The sequence below is a fragment of the Cryptotermes secundus genome, unplaced genomic scaffold (assembly GCF_002891405.2).
Source record: "Cryptotermes secundus unplaced genomic scaffold, Csec_1.0 scaffold273, whole genome shotgun sequence".
NCBI lineage: Eukaryota > Metazoa > Arthropoda > Insecta > Blattodea > Kalotermitidae > Cryptotermes > Cryptotermes secundus.
Window position 1 is genome coordinate 137,545 of NW_019744109.1, and position 20,765 is coordinate 158,309.

At 43.2% G+C, this 20,765-nt stretch overlaps 1 protein-coding gene across 1 annotated transcript in view; it reads right to left on the reverse strand.

Annotated features, from left to right (window-relative positions):
• LOC111874433 (semaphorin-2A-like) overlaps positions 1-20,765 on the reverse strand; it is a gene marked incomplete at its 3' end in the record, with an annotated part of 403,691 nt that overhangs the window by 99,752 nt on the left and 283,174 nt on the right. The window contains exon 2 of the mRNA XM_023869943.2: positions 3,267-3,354. Within this exon, the coding sequence (XP_023725711.1) occupies positions 3,267-3,354 (88 nt within the window). The remainder of the gene's footprint in view (positions 1-3,266; positions 3,355-20,765) is intronic.

Genomic DNA, 20,765 nt, shown 5'->3' on the forward strand with positions numbered 1-20,765 from the left:
CTACGGTGGCTAACATGTCCTACCCACTAAGTAACCCTGGAAAGGAGCCCTTGCCAGGCGCTACCCACTGGGCCAGTGGGACCTGGAGCTCGCATAAGGCAGGGTCGCCACACTCTGTAATAGGGCTGTTTCTCATGAGAGTTCCCACTGGCTTTGCAATACCCTGAACTGACCACTACAGCTTAATGCTCGCAAAAGAGTAGTACCTACCCATGATTGCTTCTAATGGGACTAAAGAAAACCATGTTCTAGTGAAAACTTTATAACCTCGGCCATAAATTCTATTTTTAAGGGATTTCGTTGCTTTTCGCAATATATGTGAAGTGAAAGTGAAGTGAAGTGAATTGTGGTGAAGATGTGAAGGGTACGTGAGTGTAGTGAAGTGGAATGAAAGGAAGGTCATGATGAAATGTGAGTGCATCAGATCATGGCATTGCGTATTCCATTACTGCTAATTCTGCATAGTGAAGTATGTCTATTTTTATTAATATTAATTTATGTAATTGTAGTTGTAATTGTATTTACGTTGGATGATTTGTGTGCAGTGTGATCTTTGTTGTTTGTGTAGTTTTGTGTGCTGTGTTTTGTTTGAGTGGGGTATGTTATTCTGTGTGATGTGTGTTATTTGTGCGTTGTGTCTTATTGTAGTACCACTGCCACCGGGTAAAACCCCATTTACAGTTAAAATAAATAATAATAATACAATTCTTTATTATTTATGTGCTGAGTCATCAGCTACAACACTAATTACAGACACAGCACAGTGTANTTTAAAATGAACCATTAGCTTTCCTGACCCCGTACCCTTTCGTCGCTTTGTAATATAGATACATGTTTAGATTAGGCTTCAGACTACCTATTTTAAACTCTTATTTGTGTTCCAGTGTTGTAGCAGTTTCTATGGCAGTTCGTCTGATGGAAGCGTCCAGCACAGTGATCACAAAACTACACCACTCCTCGAGATTGCATGTCAGGAATATATCCGGCGCCAATTCATTCACACGTTTGGAAGTAAAATCCAATGAAAGAAACATGAAGTTAACTGAAATGGCGAGAACTTCAGGAGCATCCATTTAATCTAAAAATGGTTCACGACAATACTGGGGTCGAATCCCGGCCCGGGTACCGGATAACCTGAGGTCCTTCTGTTTCTTCTCTCTATCTCTCTCTTGGTGAATACTGAGGACAATAACGTACGTGATCTACTCCTGGAGTTCAAACAGCTCCGTTAAATAACTTAATCACTGAAACCCTTTTTCCTTACACGTGACCTCGGAATACAGCTCTTTCCAATTACAGGAGCATTAGCAAGCTGCTCCACTGTTCGGAGTGGTTCTTTAACTCACTCATTTCTCCTCATAGCGCGGTAATGCGGAGTGAGAGCTGCTAATGCACGCGGCATAAAGATGAGAAGACGACATCCTTATGATAATCATACTGCGTCCCAAGGCGCGAGCGCCGTGACGCCTGCAGGAGGCTACTCAATTCAAGGCCTCTGCTCACTCACTGGTTTCCTCTTCTTCAGCTATCACAGTCTATCAGTTCCGAGTTAATGCTCAGGTAATGACATTTCTGGGCGCTTTTCGTGCCATCGCAAGGAATTCACTATACAAGGAAGCAAATCACAGGAAAAGGCAGGTATGAACCCGTGCTGTCAGCGGGATTCGAATCCCCGGGTTCAGTTTTCGATCCATACAGGACTATACATGCAGGTATTAGAGATCTGTTACATGAAGACTAATTCAATTCTACAATTTTAAAACAATATCTTTTAGATATAAATATTAAAAATGTTTTATATGCAAATCGCTGTTAAAAATAACCAGATACAGAAAACTTCAACTATACAGTATACGTGACAAGTTTAATAATTATATCGCTTATAAAAATACGCCTAAATTTGGCACAAGTGAAACTGTGAAGATCCCATGTGGAGGCGGGTTACTATAACCCCACCTTAACCCTGCAAGTCGTAGAAGGCGAAGAACAGGAAACCTGCTCCGTGGAGGTATAACTGGACCATCTTGACATTGGGGGACATAAAAACAGAGACCTGATCCTCAAGGTTGGGGGTTTGGACGCAAGGCTCCTACAAAAAAAAACGCTGCGGAATCCATAGAGCTGAGAGCCAGAATAAATAAAAAATCTGTCAGAATCTTCCAAGGAGGGCTATGGCCCAAAAAGGGTTATTTTGAAAATGATGATGATGGTAAAATTGTAAAGATATGGCACCAACTTCCCCCGTTAAAATCGACGATGGACGTTGAAGGTATATAAACTATAAAATGAATTCAAAATGAGATGTCTTCTGGAACTGCCATCACACAAGTACAGACTATCCATTTGAATATACACGAAAATGCAGAATCATTTGTGGAGATGCGGCTGTACCACGGACTGACTCCACTTGAGTAGCAGCCACATACTGCAGAGCTCGTCTGGTTATGGGCCACATGCTCTTACACTAGGATATCTGAATTTCTAATGCAGTACCGGGTGCACACCCGTAGAAATGTCTAAAACACTATACAGACCGCAAGGAAAGATGGATCGCAGAGGGACATTATAAAGCGTGTCTTAATATTGATATACACAAAGGGAACATCTTCCTCTTGTTACTTTTCTGAAACATGTGCCATTTGTGAAAACTACATTAGCATCTCTACCAATGTAAAAATGTTAGTTAATAGAAGTTTATATGGAGACTACCACTCATACTTCGCTCCACTTTAAGAACAAAGAAACCAGCTTCCTTATTCCTCCCCTCTATAATTCTACAAACAAAAACAAACTCCGTGGTTTTAGTCCGCAAGCGAACTATACCGACCGAGCGACCGCCGCTTGTCGGCGAAGTTAGTGCCAACTTTAGCGGAGAGGGTATTGCATGGTGAGCGCAACGAATACCCACGGCCGTTAATTTCGGTTTTATAGACCGGACTCTATGATTCTACTCAGTATTTAATTACAATCGGGTCATACTGCCAAAAATTAGGATTTCCCGTGGTTTCCATTCTGCAATGATAGAACCGAAGTCAACGCATAAGTAACGCCACAGCATCGGAAGTTAAAAGTAAACAAATTAAGAGAAATGATAAAGAAGTAGACAATAGTCTTAATATTGTGGTTTTCTGCTTTATGATACTGTACAGCCAGATATGTGATTCTAAAGCGATATCTTTTCTACCAGAAAATCCACACAGGCTGTCCAAATCGACTATCATATTTCATACTGTAATTTGAGGCAAACTTCTAAGGAATGTACTTACATAGCTCCAACATAAAGGGCATCCCTCTTTTCGTCCAAATAGAAGGTTCGGTAATACAACTTGCCACAGGTAAATTCACGCACGTGATCTGAAAAGAACCAGAGCAGAGACATCAATATAGCTCAGCAGCCAGCCAGCGCACACAAAGGGTCTGACGTCATGAGAACATAACTCAATCTACACTGACTTCACGGGCCAAAGGAGATCGGGAACTAAAGGAAAAATGTGTAAATTAACATATAATAAAGGGATGCGAAATTCAGGGACGTTATAATAAGACAGTGCTGGGAATACATGACGTACTTCTTAGAGAAAAGGGGGGGGGGGTTCTTTCCTTCCGTGGTTCATATTATCAGGTGCATACAGGACAGGAGTCTAATGAAGATACTGGAAGGAACGTATATAGTATCTCTGCAATTTCCAGCAAAAACTGAGAAACACGACGAAAATCACTGAAGACAGTGACTCTCAATCAAAATTCTAACCAGGAGCCTCCAGAATAAGCCCACACTACTGCGTCTATTGGGGAGTCGGGATAGCTCAGTCGGTATAGCGACTGGCTACGGGCTGGACGACCGAGGGGTCGGGTTTCGAGTCCCGGTAGTGCAAGATTTTTCTCTTCTCTACGTGGTCCAGACCGCATCTGGGGTCCACCCAGCCTCCTATCCAATGGGTACCGGGGGCTAAAGTGGCCGGGGTGTGAAGCTGAACGCTCACGTCTAACTAGTGCCTAGGTCAACAAAACGTGGATCTATACATCCACTCCCCCATACGCCTTCATGGCGTAGTGCTTAATTAGTTAAGCAAAGGGATAACTTTACTCTTATTGCGTCTAATGCGTTTACACATTGACTATAGGAATATGTGCATGTTTATTTAATGGCGCTGTAAGTAACTCAGCCTGTTAACGTGTGGGTGGATGAATTGCAGTGAATATGGAACTGAAAAGGGTGCGGAAGGAGGAGGTAGTAGCGTAATTTAAGGCAGTATCCCATGACTTGTTTCCAGTTGCGTTTCCGAGCTTATTTTGGCCATGGAACCCTTTGGTTCTACAAATACTTTTTACGGAACCCATAATAAAATTCTTACATATGAGGGTAAAGAAATAGATCACAAAGAAGTAGAGACAATAATAAAAAATATTAAACAAGAATATGTGATCAATATAGTACTTAAGTCAATATACTTATAGACATAAATCATATTACATGTAGCCTATATAAAAATGAAACTTAAAATCTTATACACTACATATTTTCAAATTTTAAAGCGAAATTTTGCTTCTTTTTTTTCGTGTTTGAATTTGTATTAGAAAGGTGAATTCTCAGATCTGCCACTGCGCTCAGTCTGTTTCAACATTTTGAATTTTGTTGTTGCGTAATTAAAAAATACGATTTCGCATAAGTATGCGGTGACCAATGCTATCAGCTGATGAGTCGCATGTTTTCCAAGAGCATCTTCCTCTGAGGCAAAAAGCAAACTTTAAATATATTAAAGTCTTCCTTAGAAAGTGGTTATTTCTAATCTAAAACAGAGCGCAGAAATGAAAATTATTTGAAATCAAGAGATATGATATTTAAATTGTCATTTTTTCTTGTAATACAATTAAATTTTCTTTCGGAATCCTTATGTTCACGTCACCGAACCCCATTTGGGAAACAGTGACCTATAGGAACCATGAATATCCTCAAGGCAGTCGATGTTCCAATCCGATTCGACCTTATCGAATACAAGCCAGAAAAAAAAACGGTTAGGTTTTGTGTTTAGATAGAAAAACGAGGAACAGGAAAAGAAAAACCCATTTTTTGTCTAGATGAGACTGTACTGTGTGCCGCCTGATTCTATTTCGGTTCGTAATCAGGAGCAGAGAGAGAGACTGCAATGCCGGACCCGTCATCACGAATGGTTCTCAATTTGGACTGAACAGGATAATCGGCAGGCTTGCTTCCCCACTCGTCAGTTTCTCTTGCTGCACACAGAGCACACAATCGACGCAGTAGTGTATCGATATATCGATACCTCACGGTTACACGACCTCTGACGATTGCTCCTCATTAAACTCGAAAAACTGAGCGGAAAGCTAAAGCACATATCCTGCAATTAGTAATGAAAGAACGGCAACGAGAAGACTACGCACAGCATCGCCACAACCGTGCTACGGTCTCAGGCTAACCACACGAACAGGATCTATAAGAGAGCTCTTCATCAAATCAGGGCATGTAGCACGCATGGGTAAGAGAACAAGTGCATATTTAATAGTTTAATTTGGAGGTAAGAGATTTCTATCTGTCTATCTATCCAACCATCCATCCATCTATCTATCTATCTTTCTATCTATCTCTCTCTGACCCTGCAGTCCTTTTGTTAGACCTTGGTCGCTTCTTCAGTTTCTTAATCATATATACAGTCAGTAGGACTCCTTTGACGTGGGATCAGTGCGAGGCAAGGTCGCTACCTACACACAGAACAATACAAACACAGAATGAACGCACACAGACATCCATGCCTCAAGTGGCATTCGAACCCACGATCCCAATGTTCGAGAGGGCGAAGATGGTCATGCCTTAGACCGCGCGGCTACTGTGATCGCCTAGGAGATAGCTTAGGCAAGACAAAGGTAAAATTTACCTTGTGTTTAATTAATTAAGCACCATATCATGAAGACGTAAGGGAGAGTGGAGGTATAGTTCCATCATTCTTGACTTCTACACTAGATAGAGGTGCGTGGTCAGCACCAAGCCCCACTAACTTCACCCCGGGGAAGTGTCCCGTACCGATTTGAGAAGAGGCTCGGTGGGTCCTACAGACTGTCCGGACGTTGCAAAACAACAGAAAGACCTTTAGTCTCTGCCAGGAATTGAACCCCGATTATCCAGCACGTATTCCGTCACTATCCTGACTGAGCTAACCCTCGAGTAATTAATTAAGCACCAAGCCATGAGGATGTATGGGGGAATTGATGTGTAGCTCCAATATTCTTAATCACGATTCTAATAGGTGACCGGATACCTTCACGCTCCGGCGGATTTACCCCTGGGAAACTGCCATGGTTACCCATTGTACAGGAGGCTGGGAAGCCCACAGTCGGTCTCGATGCTTTGGGGAAGAGAAATCACTTTCCCCTTCCGTAAATCGAACACAGACTCCTCGGTCGTCCAGCCCGCATCCTAGTTGCTACACAGGCTGAGCTATCTTGGGTCCTCCCCTAAGCACAAACGAGAGGATAATATTAAAGTGGGTGTTAAATAAATGTAGGGTGAAGACTTGGACCGTATTCAACTGCCTCAGGATATGGTACAAAGAGAGGCTCTTGTGAAGGCGGTGATGGAGTTTCCGGTTCCATGAAATGTACAGTATTACTTGACCAGCTGAGCTTTTCTCAAGAAGCGTTCTGTTCTAGACCCAACTGCGGTCAGTCGCTGTGGTATTCAGTTACATCTACATACCAACATACATATTAGTTATATTAACATATTAGTTATAACAATTATGAAACAAAAACATAAAATATATGAGCAGTACAGAATCTCAGATAGGTTGAGGTGGTATGGACTGGATTGATCTGGCTCAGGATAGAGAGCGGTGGAGGGCACTTGTGAATACAGTAATGAACCTTCGGGTTCTGTAGAATGTTGGGAAATTCTCGAGTAGCTGCACAACTGGCGGCTTCTCAAGTAGGGCTCATCTCCATGGACTTAGCACCGGAGCAAGAAGACGTAGTGACAGGCTCTGAAATTAAGAGGACATCCGAAACAAAAAGGGAGCATTAGAGAGATAATGCAGCTTCACGTGATAATGCTCCAAGATTCAATCTCGCCGCTGCGATTTGCACATTTCTCATCGCGTCTCTCTCTCTCTCTCTCTCTTTCATACCTACATCGCAAATTCAGGGGCGTACAAATTTTATTGTTTTAATTGCCGACACGCTTCAAGGTAAAGTTGTTCCTATGCTGAAATAATTAAGCACCACGCACTGAAGACGTCTAGGGGAGTGGAGGTACAACTAAAGTTCCAACATTCTTGACCTCGGCAGTAGATAGAGGTAACTGGGCGGCTTAAACCCCTTGCAGATTTACCCCCGGAGAAAGAGCCCCAAGTTACCATTGTATGGGAGGCTGGGTGGGCCCCAGAGTCGGCCTGGACGCTTGAAAAGTCAATTTATTATAAAACGACTACCGAAAATGCAGGAGGTATATATTCTCTTGTTTATGTAGCAAAACGAAAGAACGAAGGAAAGAGAAATGGCGAGGAAGGCTGAGACTATACAGAAGGCATGAGATAACAGATAATACAAAGACAGATGAATCGGCGAACACTAATGTGAAGATTACACAAATGTAAAGTTGTCCCTGTGCTTAAGAAATTAAGCATTAGACCATGAAGGCGTATGGGTGAGTGGATGTATAGATCCATATTTTCTTGACCTCGGCACTAGCTGGAGGTGAGTGGTCAGCTTCACGCCCTGGCCGCTTGACTTCCTGAGAAAGAGCCCCTGGTACCCATTGGACAGGAGGCTGGGTGGGCCCCAGAGCCGATCTGGACGATACGGAGAAGAGAAAATTCTTGACCCTACCGGGACTCGAACTCTGACCCCTCGGTTGTCCAGCCCGTAGGCAGTCGCTATACCGACTGAGCCATCCCGGCTCACAAGTGAGGACTACATAGCATTAATTGATCAACGAAGTGGGCAGTAGCGTTACCACAGGAAGAAGAAACGGAAGCTTCTGTGTTGATATGAGTTCGATTTAACCGGGGTGTCAATGCAAATGAGACAACATAGGGCTGCGTTACGCGACAGAAAGTTACGTAATTAAAAAAAGGAACAAATTAACAGTTCTGTCGATTTGAATGAAAACTCGTATAGGTCTGCATTGTGTATGACATACAGCAGTACGCGTATACACATGTTCATTATCTTCTGATGATTCCTCACACAGAAAAATACCTCACCTTTTTAGTGCCAGAAAGTGTATTTTTACCTTTTCTTTAAATGCGTCAGTTGGTATAGCCGAAGTTCTCAAATCCACAAAATGACCATTGCAGTTCCCCAGATTTCACCGCTAAAAAATGAATTTCTATAATTAATATGATCAAGTCAAGGAGGATGAGGTGGGCAGAGAATGTAGCACGAATCGGGGAGATGATGAATGCATATAGGGTATTGGTGGGAAAGCCAGAAAGGAAAAGACCACTGGGAAAACCAAGGCGTAGGTGGGTGGACAATATTAAAATGGATCTTAGAGATATAGGATGGGATGGTATGGATTGGATTGATCTGGCTCAGCATAGGGACCAGTGGAGGGCTCTTGCGAACACGGTAATGAACCTTAGGGTTCCATAAAATGCTGGGATATCCTTGAGTAGTTGCAGATTTCGCTTCTCCTCAAGAAAGGCTCAGCTCCATAAGTAACTAAGTAAACATACATAAATTCGGGAGCCGGGATAGCTCAGTCGGTATAGCGAATGGCTACTGGCTGGACGACTGAGAGGTCGGAGTTCGAGTTCTGGTAGGATCAAGAATTTTCTATTTTCCACGTCGTCCACACCGACTCTGGGTCCACCCAGTCTCCTATCCAATGGGTACCGGGGGCTCTTTCTCCGGAGGTAAAGAGGCAGGGGGACTAAGTTGACCACTCAGCTCCAACTAGTGCCGAGGTCAAGAAAGCATGGATCTATACAGCCACTCCCCCATACGTCTTCAAGGTGTAGTGCTTAATTACTTAAGCAGAGGGACAGCTTTACCTGCATAACTTCTGCCTAACGCCTAATATTAGCTTGAATCGTTACAAACTGCATTCAAGTATAAGGTAGGGACAAAGCACACTTTGCTTCGTCGCCGCGTCCAGAACGCCTGTGGGACCTAGGGGCACATCAAAGTGCCAAAGAAGGGTCTTACTCAGGGGTAAAGACAACGTAACTGACCACCCTACTCCATCTAAAGGGTCAAGGTTAAGAACGAGGAGAGCTAGTCCCCAATCCATTACGTCAACTCGTACAGCTTAATTAAAAGCAGAGAGGCAACTGAACTTCCACTCAGAGCACATTCAAGGAAAGAAATACAAGAAGTTAATTCAGAACATTAGACCGGCCAATTGATTAACACTTTACCTATATCCTATACATGCACAGGGGCTTTTAATATTACGTCAGTACAAAAATAACAAGCTCAATAGATATAAACAATCATTTTTTAAAAGATTTAGAAAAAAAACGGACAAAACAGAAGCACAGATGTGTGACACAAAAGCGTAGAGATAAAAGGTAAAAAGGTTAAGCTATCCCTGTAACAAGCCGTGGAGGCCCATATGGTCGTAAGCCATAGAGGCTCCCACATTTTCTAGACGATCGTCTCACAGATGGCGGTAAGGTTGTCAGCCTTACACGGCGGTCGCCCTTTACCCTCAGGAATATTCCTGGTAGTCATTTCTGTTAGAGGCTGAGTCGACCCCAGGGCCATAGTGCGGCTGGAAGGATTAGGTCAATTGAAAAAAAAAATCCATCTCATTGGGATTCGATCCCGCGACCTTCCGGCTTGTAGAATAGTGCCTCAACCAACTACACTACGGCGTGCTCCCAGTTACTGTTTATTTTATATGTAGAGTCCTAAGCAACTCACCGCATCACACGCGTCACCTTGCCTGAGCGCCAAATTTCCTATACTCTTAGCTCCTAAAACCATCTTCAGAGATGACTTCGAACTCTGCACAGCATGGCCTTTACAACGTTACTTAAATGTCCCTCATCAGCATATTTGATTGTATCTACTTACTGTCAACATTTAAATACATACCGCCACAATTACCTCAAGGGTTGGTCATCCCTATGGTAATCCGCGGCAGTAGAATTTCGGCATTCTGCCACCCCAACATACACAGAATGGAACGATAGCAATTGAGTGTACTGTGTTATCATAGAGTTTCTGCTTGGTTGGCTCTCATGTCACAGCGGGCATCCAAAACACAAGCGAATCGAACTGCCGCTTTGGAAACCAGCAGAGTCAGGCCTATACAATCCGAATTCCAGGCTTATCTACCCGTGGCTGAACACGCTGTTCGAAACCGCGTGCCTTTGCAGCTCAGAGGCAAATCTTTGATTCACATATCATTTCATAAGAACCGTGGATGTAATCGTCCATTACCGGAAGTCCCGCCATCGTTATGGGCACTGGAGTTCATTTTATTTTCCCGCAGGGATGCCAACTTCGATGTGAAATAAGAACCCTAATCATGCAGTGTGCGTAATACTATAACATAATAAGGGACGGTGATATATTTCGGGAAATATATAACCTTCTTCGTAGGAACTGTCCAATAAAATTCGGCGACTACGAGTAATATATACCTAATTTTAAATTCAATATGTGACTGTTGATGAGAATGATCAAGTCAGGAGGATGAGGTGGGCAGGGCATGTAGCACGAATGGGGGAGAAGAGAAATGCATATAGGATATTGATGGGAAAGCCAGAAGGAAAGAAACCGCTGGGAAGGCCAAGACGTAGGTGGGTAGACAATATTAAAATGGATCTTAAGAGAGATAGGATGTGATACTATGGATTTGATTCATCTGGCTGATAGGGACTAATGGAAGGCTCTTGTGAACACGGTAATGAACCTTACCTTCGGGTTCCATAAAATGCTGGGAAGTTCTTGAGTAGCTGCAGAATTGGGGGCTTCTCAAGAAGGGCTCAGCTCCATGAGCGAGTGAGTGAGTGAGTGAGACGAGAAGACAAAAGGTTCTGAACTGAATGATAGCAAAATATACCAATTATTGTATAAATTCATGGCAGAACATCATTTCATCAATTAGAAGAGTATAAAGAATATTATCCTCTGGGATGTAACGCTGTGTGGTCCGGTAGAATTCCAGCGACGTTTCGGAGGAGTACACTGTCTCCATCTTCAGGATCGAAAAATAAGCCAAGCAAAAACTCAGCAAATAGTACGCGGCAAGTACAGCAACATAAAATAATTTAAGACCCTTTATTATTCAGTTATTTTAACTCGTCAAACTTGCCCTATCAGAAGACGCTTCCTTGACTCCTGTGCTAATCACCAACTGAGATTAATCCTCTGAAATGTCTCCCACTACCCAGTCTATTACGAGCTTCTCCGGTGCTTTAAACGACCCTACCCATTACCTGCTTTTACGAGCTGTTATGCACTCCTTCATTTTCACGTCAGGAGTCCAGAGATCCGACGCTAGATCTACTATCGCAGACGCTCCATCATTGCCGTGACACTTATGACTCTGATACACAACACAGGGTGACCACAAAAATGTCTTATTGCATTAAGAACAACCTGTGACAAAGAATTCAACATATAACACGTAAAACAAACCGTAAAAGTTCGTTTCTAGTTCTAAAGACAGGTTAACGATTGAGGGCGTTTAAAAACAGGGTGTTTATGAGAATACTTAAAAGCGAGGAAGTAATAAGAAAATGAAGAATACCGTGTGACGAGACGCTTCTTGGTTTTTACTCTCCATGAAACATTATTAGCGCGAATGGGGAGAAGAGGAATGCATATAGGATATTGGTGGGAAAGCCAGAAGTAAAGTGACCACTAAGACCAATATTAAAATGAATCCTTGGGAGATAGGATGGAATGGGATGGAGTGGATTGATCTGGTTCAGGACAGGGACCAGTGGAGGGCTCTTGTGAACACGGTAATGAATCTTCGGATCCCATAAAATACTAGGAAGTTCTTGAGTATCTGCACAATTGGCGGCTTCTCAACATGGGATCAGCTCCACGAGTGAGTGAGTGACTGAATTTATACGCCTATGTGAATGACTCCCACAGCTTGTTTACTCCTTCAGTGGTTGCATTATGATTTGTGGTACACCAACATCTGTTACAACATATACAAAGCGTGCAGCATAAACCACAATTTAAGTCGGAATACACCAATACTGCACCAACTTCAATTTACGCAAGTCATTTCCCTACATTAGAGCAACATGACAACTTCCCTCCAACCCCACCTGAACAACAACCTGTAATTTACCACAATGAAAACAGAATTTCATGGAAACAGAACCCTTAAACAGGGGAATACTTTGCTTGTTGGGGGAGGGATATAAAATGTGCGTGATTCTGTATTTCTGGGCTCGGTATGTTTTTGTTTCGAGGCACAACACACCGCAAACATGAAAACTATAAACATCCTCCCCCATCACTGCCTTCCGTTCAAACATTACACGACAGAAGAATAACATGGTATCCATCCGCAGGGAAAAACTGTATACGCATCCGTTGTTAAACAGCAGGTCTATTGTGGTACGCAATAATGTGCTCCCGCGAGGCTATGTAAAGTATTAGCCGCAAGTATCAATAGGCGTGTGCCGAATTTTCTAGCACAATTACGCCGAAACGTAATTTATCCTTCTGTGATCTATACAGATGGGATATTTTTACATCAAATTACATTACAGTATTTGCTGTAGAACTGTCTTCGCTCGCTCGGAAGCCGGGATTGTGAGTTCGAATCCAACTCCGGGCATGGGTGTTTGTGTGCCTTTTTCTGTGTTTGTGTACAGGTAGAGGCCTAGCAACGAGCTGATCACCCGCCCAAGGGGGCCTACCGAATGTGTAAGATCTAGAAAAACTGAAGTGAACGGAGAAGTTCATGGAGGTAGGCCTAGGCCCACTGGGGCTGTAGTGCCAAGAAAAAAAAAACTGCTGTAGAAACAAACAGAAATACCAAGGTTGTCACCAAATTTAGCTTCGTAAAGTTGTCCCTGTCCTTAATTAATTAAGCACTATGTCACGAAGGCGTATGGGAGACTGGATGTATAGATCCACATTTTCTTGACCCCGGGATGTATAGATCCACATTTTCTTGACCCCGGTACTACTTGGTGGTGAGTGGTCAGCTTCACGGCCCGGCCGCTTTACCGTCTGGGAAAGTCCCCGGCACCCACTGGATAGGAAGCTGGGTGGGCCCCAAAGCCGGTCTGGACGACGTGGAGAAGAGAAAATTTTGATCCTACCGGGACTCGAACTCCGAGCCCTCATTCGTGAAACCCGTAGATAGTCGCTATACCGACTAAGCTATCCCGGGTCCTAATTTAGCTCGTAGTCTTTTGAAATCTGAGACATGAACCAGACTCCTGACCCATCTGTATCAGAAATGGAAATCCCCGAATTTTCACATATAATACGTGTACATTTCACCGACCGATGGTAGGTCCATAATATATTCTACGAGTACATGAACAGTTCTACATTCTGGGATACAACCCCGTGTAGTCTCTTGAAATCCAGAGGACGTTTCGGAGGAACATGTCGCCTCCATGTGTAGGTTTGAAGAATAAGACCAGCATGAAAGCAGGTGGTAAACAGAGCTGGTTTCTTGTTCGGCCCTGAAGATGAAGGTGACGTGTTCCATTGACTTCCAACGGACTACACGGCGTTATGTCTCAGAAGACAGAACACTTCACAACCACCGCTGTGAGAACCTCAAATCCTACATGTTCTCTATGTGCTTTCTGTTATGTACGTGATATGGAAATGGCAATTTTACATTACTGATCTCCTACTATAAATAACCTGTTCATCCCCATGCGCTATGAACATAACTTCAATAAACAACAGAATTCAAACATCGGACAGGTGTGCTTCAAACACTCTGTACAGTTAAACTTCAAAGGTTCTTCATTTTGCCATATGGCACAACAGCAGGTCCAGTCTATTTTGCTTGAATTTCAAAACTATCGGAGCTGACTTCATATGAACATTCAATTCGATTCCTCTAAGTGTTTAGTGCCGGTCCCGGTAGCCGAGCGGCCTAAGGCATCTACTGTCTTCATTCGCTAGGAAGCCGGGATCGTGGGTTCGAATCCCACAAAGGTATGGATGTTTGTTTTGTGTGTTCATTCTGTTTTTGTTGTCCTGTGTTTAGGTAGACGCCTTGTGACAAGTTGATCACTCGCCCAAAGAGCCCTACCGTCTGTAAAATGACCAAAATGAAAAAAAAAACAACCTCGACACCGTAAGGTATAGGAGAAACGGAATAAGTTCGTAATTAAGAAGTGTTTAATGAAGCAGGCCACTTTGTGTTTGTTGGAAGACAAATCACCGGAACCAACTACACTAATTCAATGATGCAGATCCTTTCTGAGAAGCTAACAGTCGCTCAGCTGATCTTCATTCCTTCCTCGAGGAAGAAAATTAAGCTGATAACCATTCTGTTTGTAGGTGTTTGTATCCCGTTTAAATTTTTAAACCAATTAATAAACTTTCACGAAATATGGCATGAGTGTATTCCCACTGAAGGTCATTAACCAAGCGCGTAATTTTTAATTTCGTATTATCAGTAAAACAATATGGCAGACACATGAACTTGTGACGTAGGAGTGCCGTAACATGCCATTGGAGCCTCTTGTTATTACGGATAATGGATTCCGGAAATATTAATATTTATTATTATAAACACTTTCTTCATAGCATTTGTAACTGAAAGCGCGTGTATAGGAAATCGGGCTTTGTGAGTTCAGCCCAAATTCTTTTACTTAGATTTGTCTGAATTATTGGTCTCAGTTCGACATTTGACTCAAGTAATTTCTGGCAATGCCAGGGGAGTGCGACAAGCAACTTGTGAAGGCTAAAAACTGTACTGAGGAAGATAAAACATTAAAACCGTTCACTGTAGTGACTAAAACTGACACGCTAAATGTATTTTCATTCCAAAGCAACGCCTAAAGGAACCGAAATGCTGTTGAGGGCAATCTTCTCAGAAGTTGCGTTATTACTGTTGCTCGCCTCGGTCTCTTCCTCAGCATCCATCACTTCCAATTTACCTCACAGGACTCCACCTTACTCCTCCCACACAGCGCACGGTGAACCGAAATAATTAGAACGTTATCAAACGTGACTCACTTCAATAATGGCTGTTTCATGCATGCGAAATGCATACTTGGTGTTCTTCACGGCATCTACCGCTGTCTTCAGGTACCAGGTGCAGATCGATACTTTTACCTTTTACGTCATCATATATCCTCCAACGAAATTTTAATAAGTATAAGCTGATATGTAATTATCAATGCCATCTTCAGCCTAATTAAATTCAGGGACTAAAAATTACAGAAAATAAAAAGTTAAGTTATCCGTGTAACAGGCCATGAAGGCCCATAGGGTTGTGAGATGTTGAGGCTCCCACATCTTCTACGTAGATAGTCGGCTCACAGATGGCGGTAAGGTTGTCAGCCTTTGGGGCCAGCCGCCCTTTACCCTCCAGGAAGATTCCTGGTACTAATTTCTGTTAGAGGCTGAATCAACCCCAGGGGCATAACGCGGCTGGAAGGATTAGTCAAATTGAAAAAAATTCACCTCATCGGGAATCGAACCCGCGACCTTCCGGCTTGTACCATAGTGCCTCAACCAACTACGCTACCGCGTACTCTTATAATTTAGAACAACAGGCAGGAATTCAATAATGTATACGTCTACTGGTATTCGCCCGAGAAATTTTACAATGTTCCATTTACAAAGAAGAGCCCTTTGCGTTGCATCATTGCATCAGGTGTCATTTAGAGGTAAGATTAATAAGAGCAGACACCACACAGAGTTGATTGAATGAATAATGCGAGACGGTGCATTCAGTTGTTACGTGGGTTGTCAGCAGTAGCTGACACAGGGTGTAATTTCATGGATGCTGACAGTCAAAAGGTTAACAACAAATAGCTGAGGCTAATGCAAAACGCATGCGTTTTACGATACACCCGTTTGATCGTGTTTGTACACAGCATTCCATTTGCCGGAATCAAAGTCTGCCGTTCTACCGGAGTCCACACGTCATATCAGACGCCCCTGGCGAGAGTCAAGCGAAAACAGTCATAACTCGTTACAGGACGTCCCGCCATTCTTAAGAAGCTGATAGTCGCTTATAGAGCCAAGAAAATCTCCTTTTATGGAGCACGAAGGTGTCCATGCTCAACCTGTTTTGAAGGCGCCAATAACCTTCAGGTTCCATAAAAATCAGAGGACTTGACTGGATTAGCGAATATTATCTTCTATACGAGAATTCTTCTCCATGGAATTAGTTCCGTTCATTATGTTAACAACGGGGCAAGCGGTAGCGTAGTTGGCTGAGGCACTATGCTACAAGCCGGAAGGTCGCGGTATCCAGTCCCGATGAGGTAGATTTTTTCAATTGACCTAATCCTTCCAGCCGCACTATGGCCCTGGGGTCGATTCAGCCTCTAACCGAAATGAGCACCAGGAGTCTTCCTGCGGCCGGTGCGTAAGGATGACAACCTTACCGCCATTTGTCAGCCGACTGTTTAGGGAAAATACGGGAGCCTCGACGTCTCACAACACAATGGGCCTTCACGGCCTGTTACAGGGAAAGCTTTACCTTTATGTTAACAAGAGCACATCCCTGAGCCTTACCCCAGGTCAACTGAACACACCTTATTCTTTCAGATACATATGAATATTATCCCTATCTTTCAACTTAAGCTTCAACGCGATCTCGTCCTTCTAGGGTTTTTAAACACGCACTTTACATATTTTTTCCCCCTTGTCACTACAGCCCCAGTGGGCCTAGGATTACCTCCATGAACTTCTCCGTTCACTTCGGTTTATCTAGATCTTACACATTCGGTAGGACTCCTTGGGCGGGTGATCAGCTCATCGCAAGGCCTCTACCTGTACACAAACACAGAAAAAAGCACACACACAAACTAAACATCCATGCCCTGAGTGGGATTCGAACCCACGATCCCGGTTTCCAAGCGAGCGAAGGCAGTGCATGCCTTAGACCGCTGGGCTACCGTGACAGGCTATGCACTTTACATGTCATTTTTATAATTAGAGTGATCAAGACGAGGATGAGATAAGTAGGGAATGTAGCAAATACAGGGTTTTGGTGGGAAAACCAAAAAGAAAACGATAACTAGAAAGGTCTACAAGTAGGTAGGAGGATAATATTAAAACGGATCTCTGAGAAAGAAGGGTTGGCGTGGACTGATTCATCTGCCTTAGGACAGGGACCATTAGTGGGCCCTTATGAACACGGTTATGAATGTATGGGTTCCATAAAATATTGCGAAATTCTCAAGCAGGTTAGAGACTGTTGTCTCTCAACAATGGCTCGGTTAGATGGAGTTACGTAGTTAATACGAGTGTTACCTACCCAGCTCATTTCGTTCTCCTTGGCGTCATCGCCCTAGAAATATTTTGTGAGGAGTACAACCTACGAAGCTCCTTATCAGACTCATTTCCCAACTTTCTGATGAATTCTGTCTCGTATGTCCAAATATTCTTCTCAGCGCTCTGATCTCAAACATCCTCAATGTACTCGTATTCTCTTCCCTCAGAGTACAGGGCAGTTTCCAAACATACGGGCCGAAACCCTAAAGCAAGAGGTATTTTCTTTATTGCTAGTGGGGTGGGACTAAGTCCCTTGTCCTGCGGCCACTTCTGGCCTATTGTACCAGCCCCAGATGATAGGTGAGGGTGATTGTGGAGCAATTTGTGGAATGAAGATTGGCAGGGGAAACCGAAGTACTCGGAGAAAACCCGCCCCAGCGTCACTTGTCCACCACAAATCCCAGATAACCAGACCCGGGATCGAACCCGGGCCGCCGCGATAGGAAGCCAGCGACTAACCGCTTGAACTAAGGCGCGGCCATTGTATGTAGTTTTGATCTGATGGCGCTGTTGACAAACATTTGAACTCTACCCTCTTGTATAGTGTATCGAACAGTTTAAACAGAAATATTACCAGTTTATCCTATTGACACAGATTTCTGTGCCTAAGCAAACTATTCCTGTCAAAGTTCTCACTGAGGCAGTTATGAAGTGTCCTATCTTCTGGAATATAACGCCGTGTGGTCAGCTGGCGTTTCGGAAGCAATAACTCTGCTTGCTATCTATTTATTGTTGGTTTCATGTTTGACTTATTCTTGGATTCTGAAGACGGAGGTAATATGTTCTTCCGACATGACGGTTGACTTCTAACGGACAAACCGGCGTTATATCCGAAAAGATATGACACTTCACTCTTGTAAAAAGGCGTTCCGAAAGAGCACATTTGACTAAGTAAATTATATGCTTATTGAGACTTATTCAATTTAATTTTTCGCAAAGTGTCGTGTCAAATGAAACTCCGTGGCTTTAGCCCGCAAGTGAACTATACCGACCGAGCGACTGCCGCTTGTCGGCAAGTTAGTGACAACTTCAACGGATAGAGGGTGTCGCGTGGTCAGCGCAGTGAATCCCCACGGCCGTTAATCTCGGTTTTCTGGACCGAAGCCGCTATTTCTTTGAAATATCTCCTCAATTATCCTCACGTGGGTGATTGCACCCCGTTCCAGACTCACTAGTTCTCAGAAAATCTGGTAGCTCCGGGAATCGATCCCGGGACCTCTGGATCTGTAGCCAGGAACTGTGACCACTAGACCACTATCGAGCTCCGAATTTGAGAGAGTTTGTATCGCCCATTCCCTTATGATAAATGTTAAACTGTTGCAGTGTGAGTTTTTGTTACAGTTTTTCCCCCTACAAGGTGAAGATACCGGTCTCTGCCGTGGATGAAACACAACATGAAACACGTGAGTTTCGGAGGAATTGCACAAGACGCCATCTTCATAAAAACAGCTGATAGGGCGACTCATAACTGTCTCAGTGATTAATGTGGTCTGTGTTAGACACATTCTTCGCTTAGTGCTGAATATTGCCACAAAGACTGCGCTAACATGTTCGAAATCAGTCTGAAAACAGACAATAGAATAACAGTCAGTTCTCCTGGAATGATTGGATACAATGACAGCTTTTGACGTGCCATAAATAATAATAAAAAAGATGGCCAAGCTGGGTATACACAGGAGAATATGTAATTAGAACATTCCACTCCTACCAACGCTCTGTACTGTGCTCTGTGAACTGTGTCACTGACAGACAACAAAACCAACTTTCGTTTGAACATTCAGTAGGTTAGCAGTGCTTTTTGTTGTTTGTTTTAATCATCTCCGTGGTTCAAAACAATGTTTTATCATAGATCGTGAACAGCTCGCTCTATATGCGGTAAACTGTACCTACGTGTCTCATTCCAAATGGGACTAACATAAATTACGTTGAACACTTGTCTTTGTGTAAGTCGTCTACACTGTTCAGTGCTGCCACAAACAGAACAAGAAAGAGCAATAATGAGACGAAGAAGTGGAACAAGACGAGATGCCGATAAGCCAGCTTGAGGCGCACTGTTCGCTCCTCTGTTTCTACCGAGTTGGGCTCGATGGCTTAATGGTATTCGGAATTCATTAAGCGCCCCCTTGATGGAGATCAGCCAATCGTATAAAATCTGCAATTATGGAAAACAGTGGATCACATATCAAAAATAAGGCAAATATTCACGTTTCGTGTCTGCACCCATAATTTCTTGGTAAAACGGCCGGGGCGTGAAGCTGACAATTCATGTCCAACTAGTGCCGAAGTCAAGAAAATGTGGATCTATACATCCACTCCCCCATACGCCTTCATGGCGTACTGTTTAGTTAGTTAAGCACAGGGACACCTTTAACTTTACCTTTACTGTATGAGTTACACCATCTGTTTTAAAAAATGTCTCCTTTCAGTTTAAAGAAAGCGATGATCTGCCCAACTGAAAAGTGAAACAAGGAACGGTCTACTCACACATTTAGGAATGGTATCTGTACTTACCGATATGCTTATTCCTCCAGTTTAAGAATAAAAACAGAGATGAAGAATTCATGTTAACACTGTTCCCTCAGGGCCTCACTCAGTATTACCAAGGTTTCAAGAAGGTACCGATTCAAGTTGTTTTATGAATTTTCCTTCCTCTCCTTCTCCTACACAAGGAATTGTCTCAAAAGCTCTTTCCTCTTTGAATACTTTGTGCTGCGGGTCTCTGGGGCGAGCAAAGAGTATGTGAGATTACACCTGCCGGCAAAACTCTCAGACAAACTTCCTAAAGAAATGCACCTTCGAGAATATTCTCTCGTTCCCTGCTAAAACATATCATTTAAACTGTGTGTTCACTTACTGTTTGAGTCACTTATTCCCTCTGTGTTCCACATTTCATTTTGTCATGATGTTTTTGCATCTCTCATGAGTGTACGTCAAGATTTATTACCATATTTTGCATTATACAAATTCCCACATAAATATGAGGCTATCGAATTCATATAGCATAATTACCTACTGTTCTTCTGATCATGCGCTCTTTCATAAAACAGAACAGAAAGGGGTACGGACATGAGAGCCACATATCGACGTCCTGCAAACTGTAACATAGTCCATGGTATACAGAGTGTCCCAGGAGGAATGGACCAAACTTCGGGAGGGTGTTCCTTATGTTAAAGTATGCCGATATAACCCAAAACACCTATGTCCAAAGTTAAACGGTTTTGGAGATAATGGCCCAAGAAAAGTGTGGTCTTCTGGCAGGTCCAAGCACTGTACCTCTCAGCTGAGAGCCCTTATCTGTGTTTGTCCTTGAGTGCGGTGATACACCCTAGCCGTGCTTATGT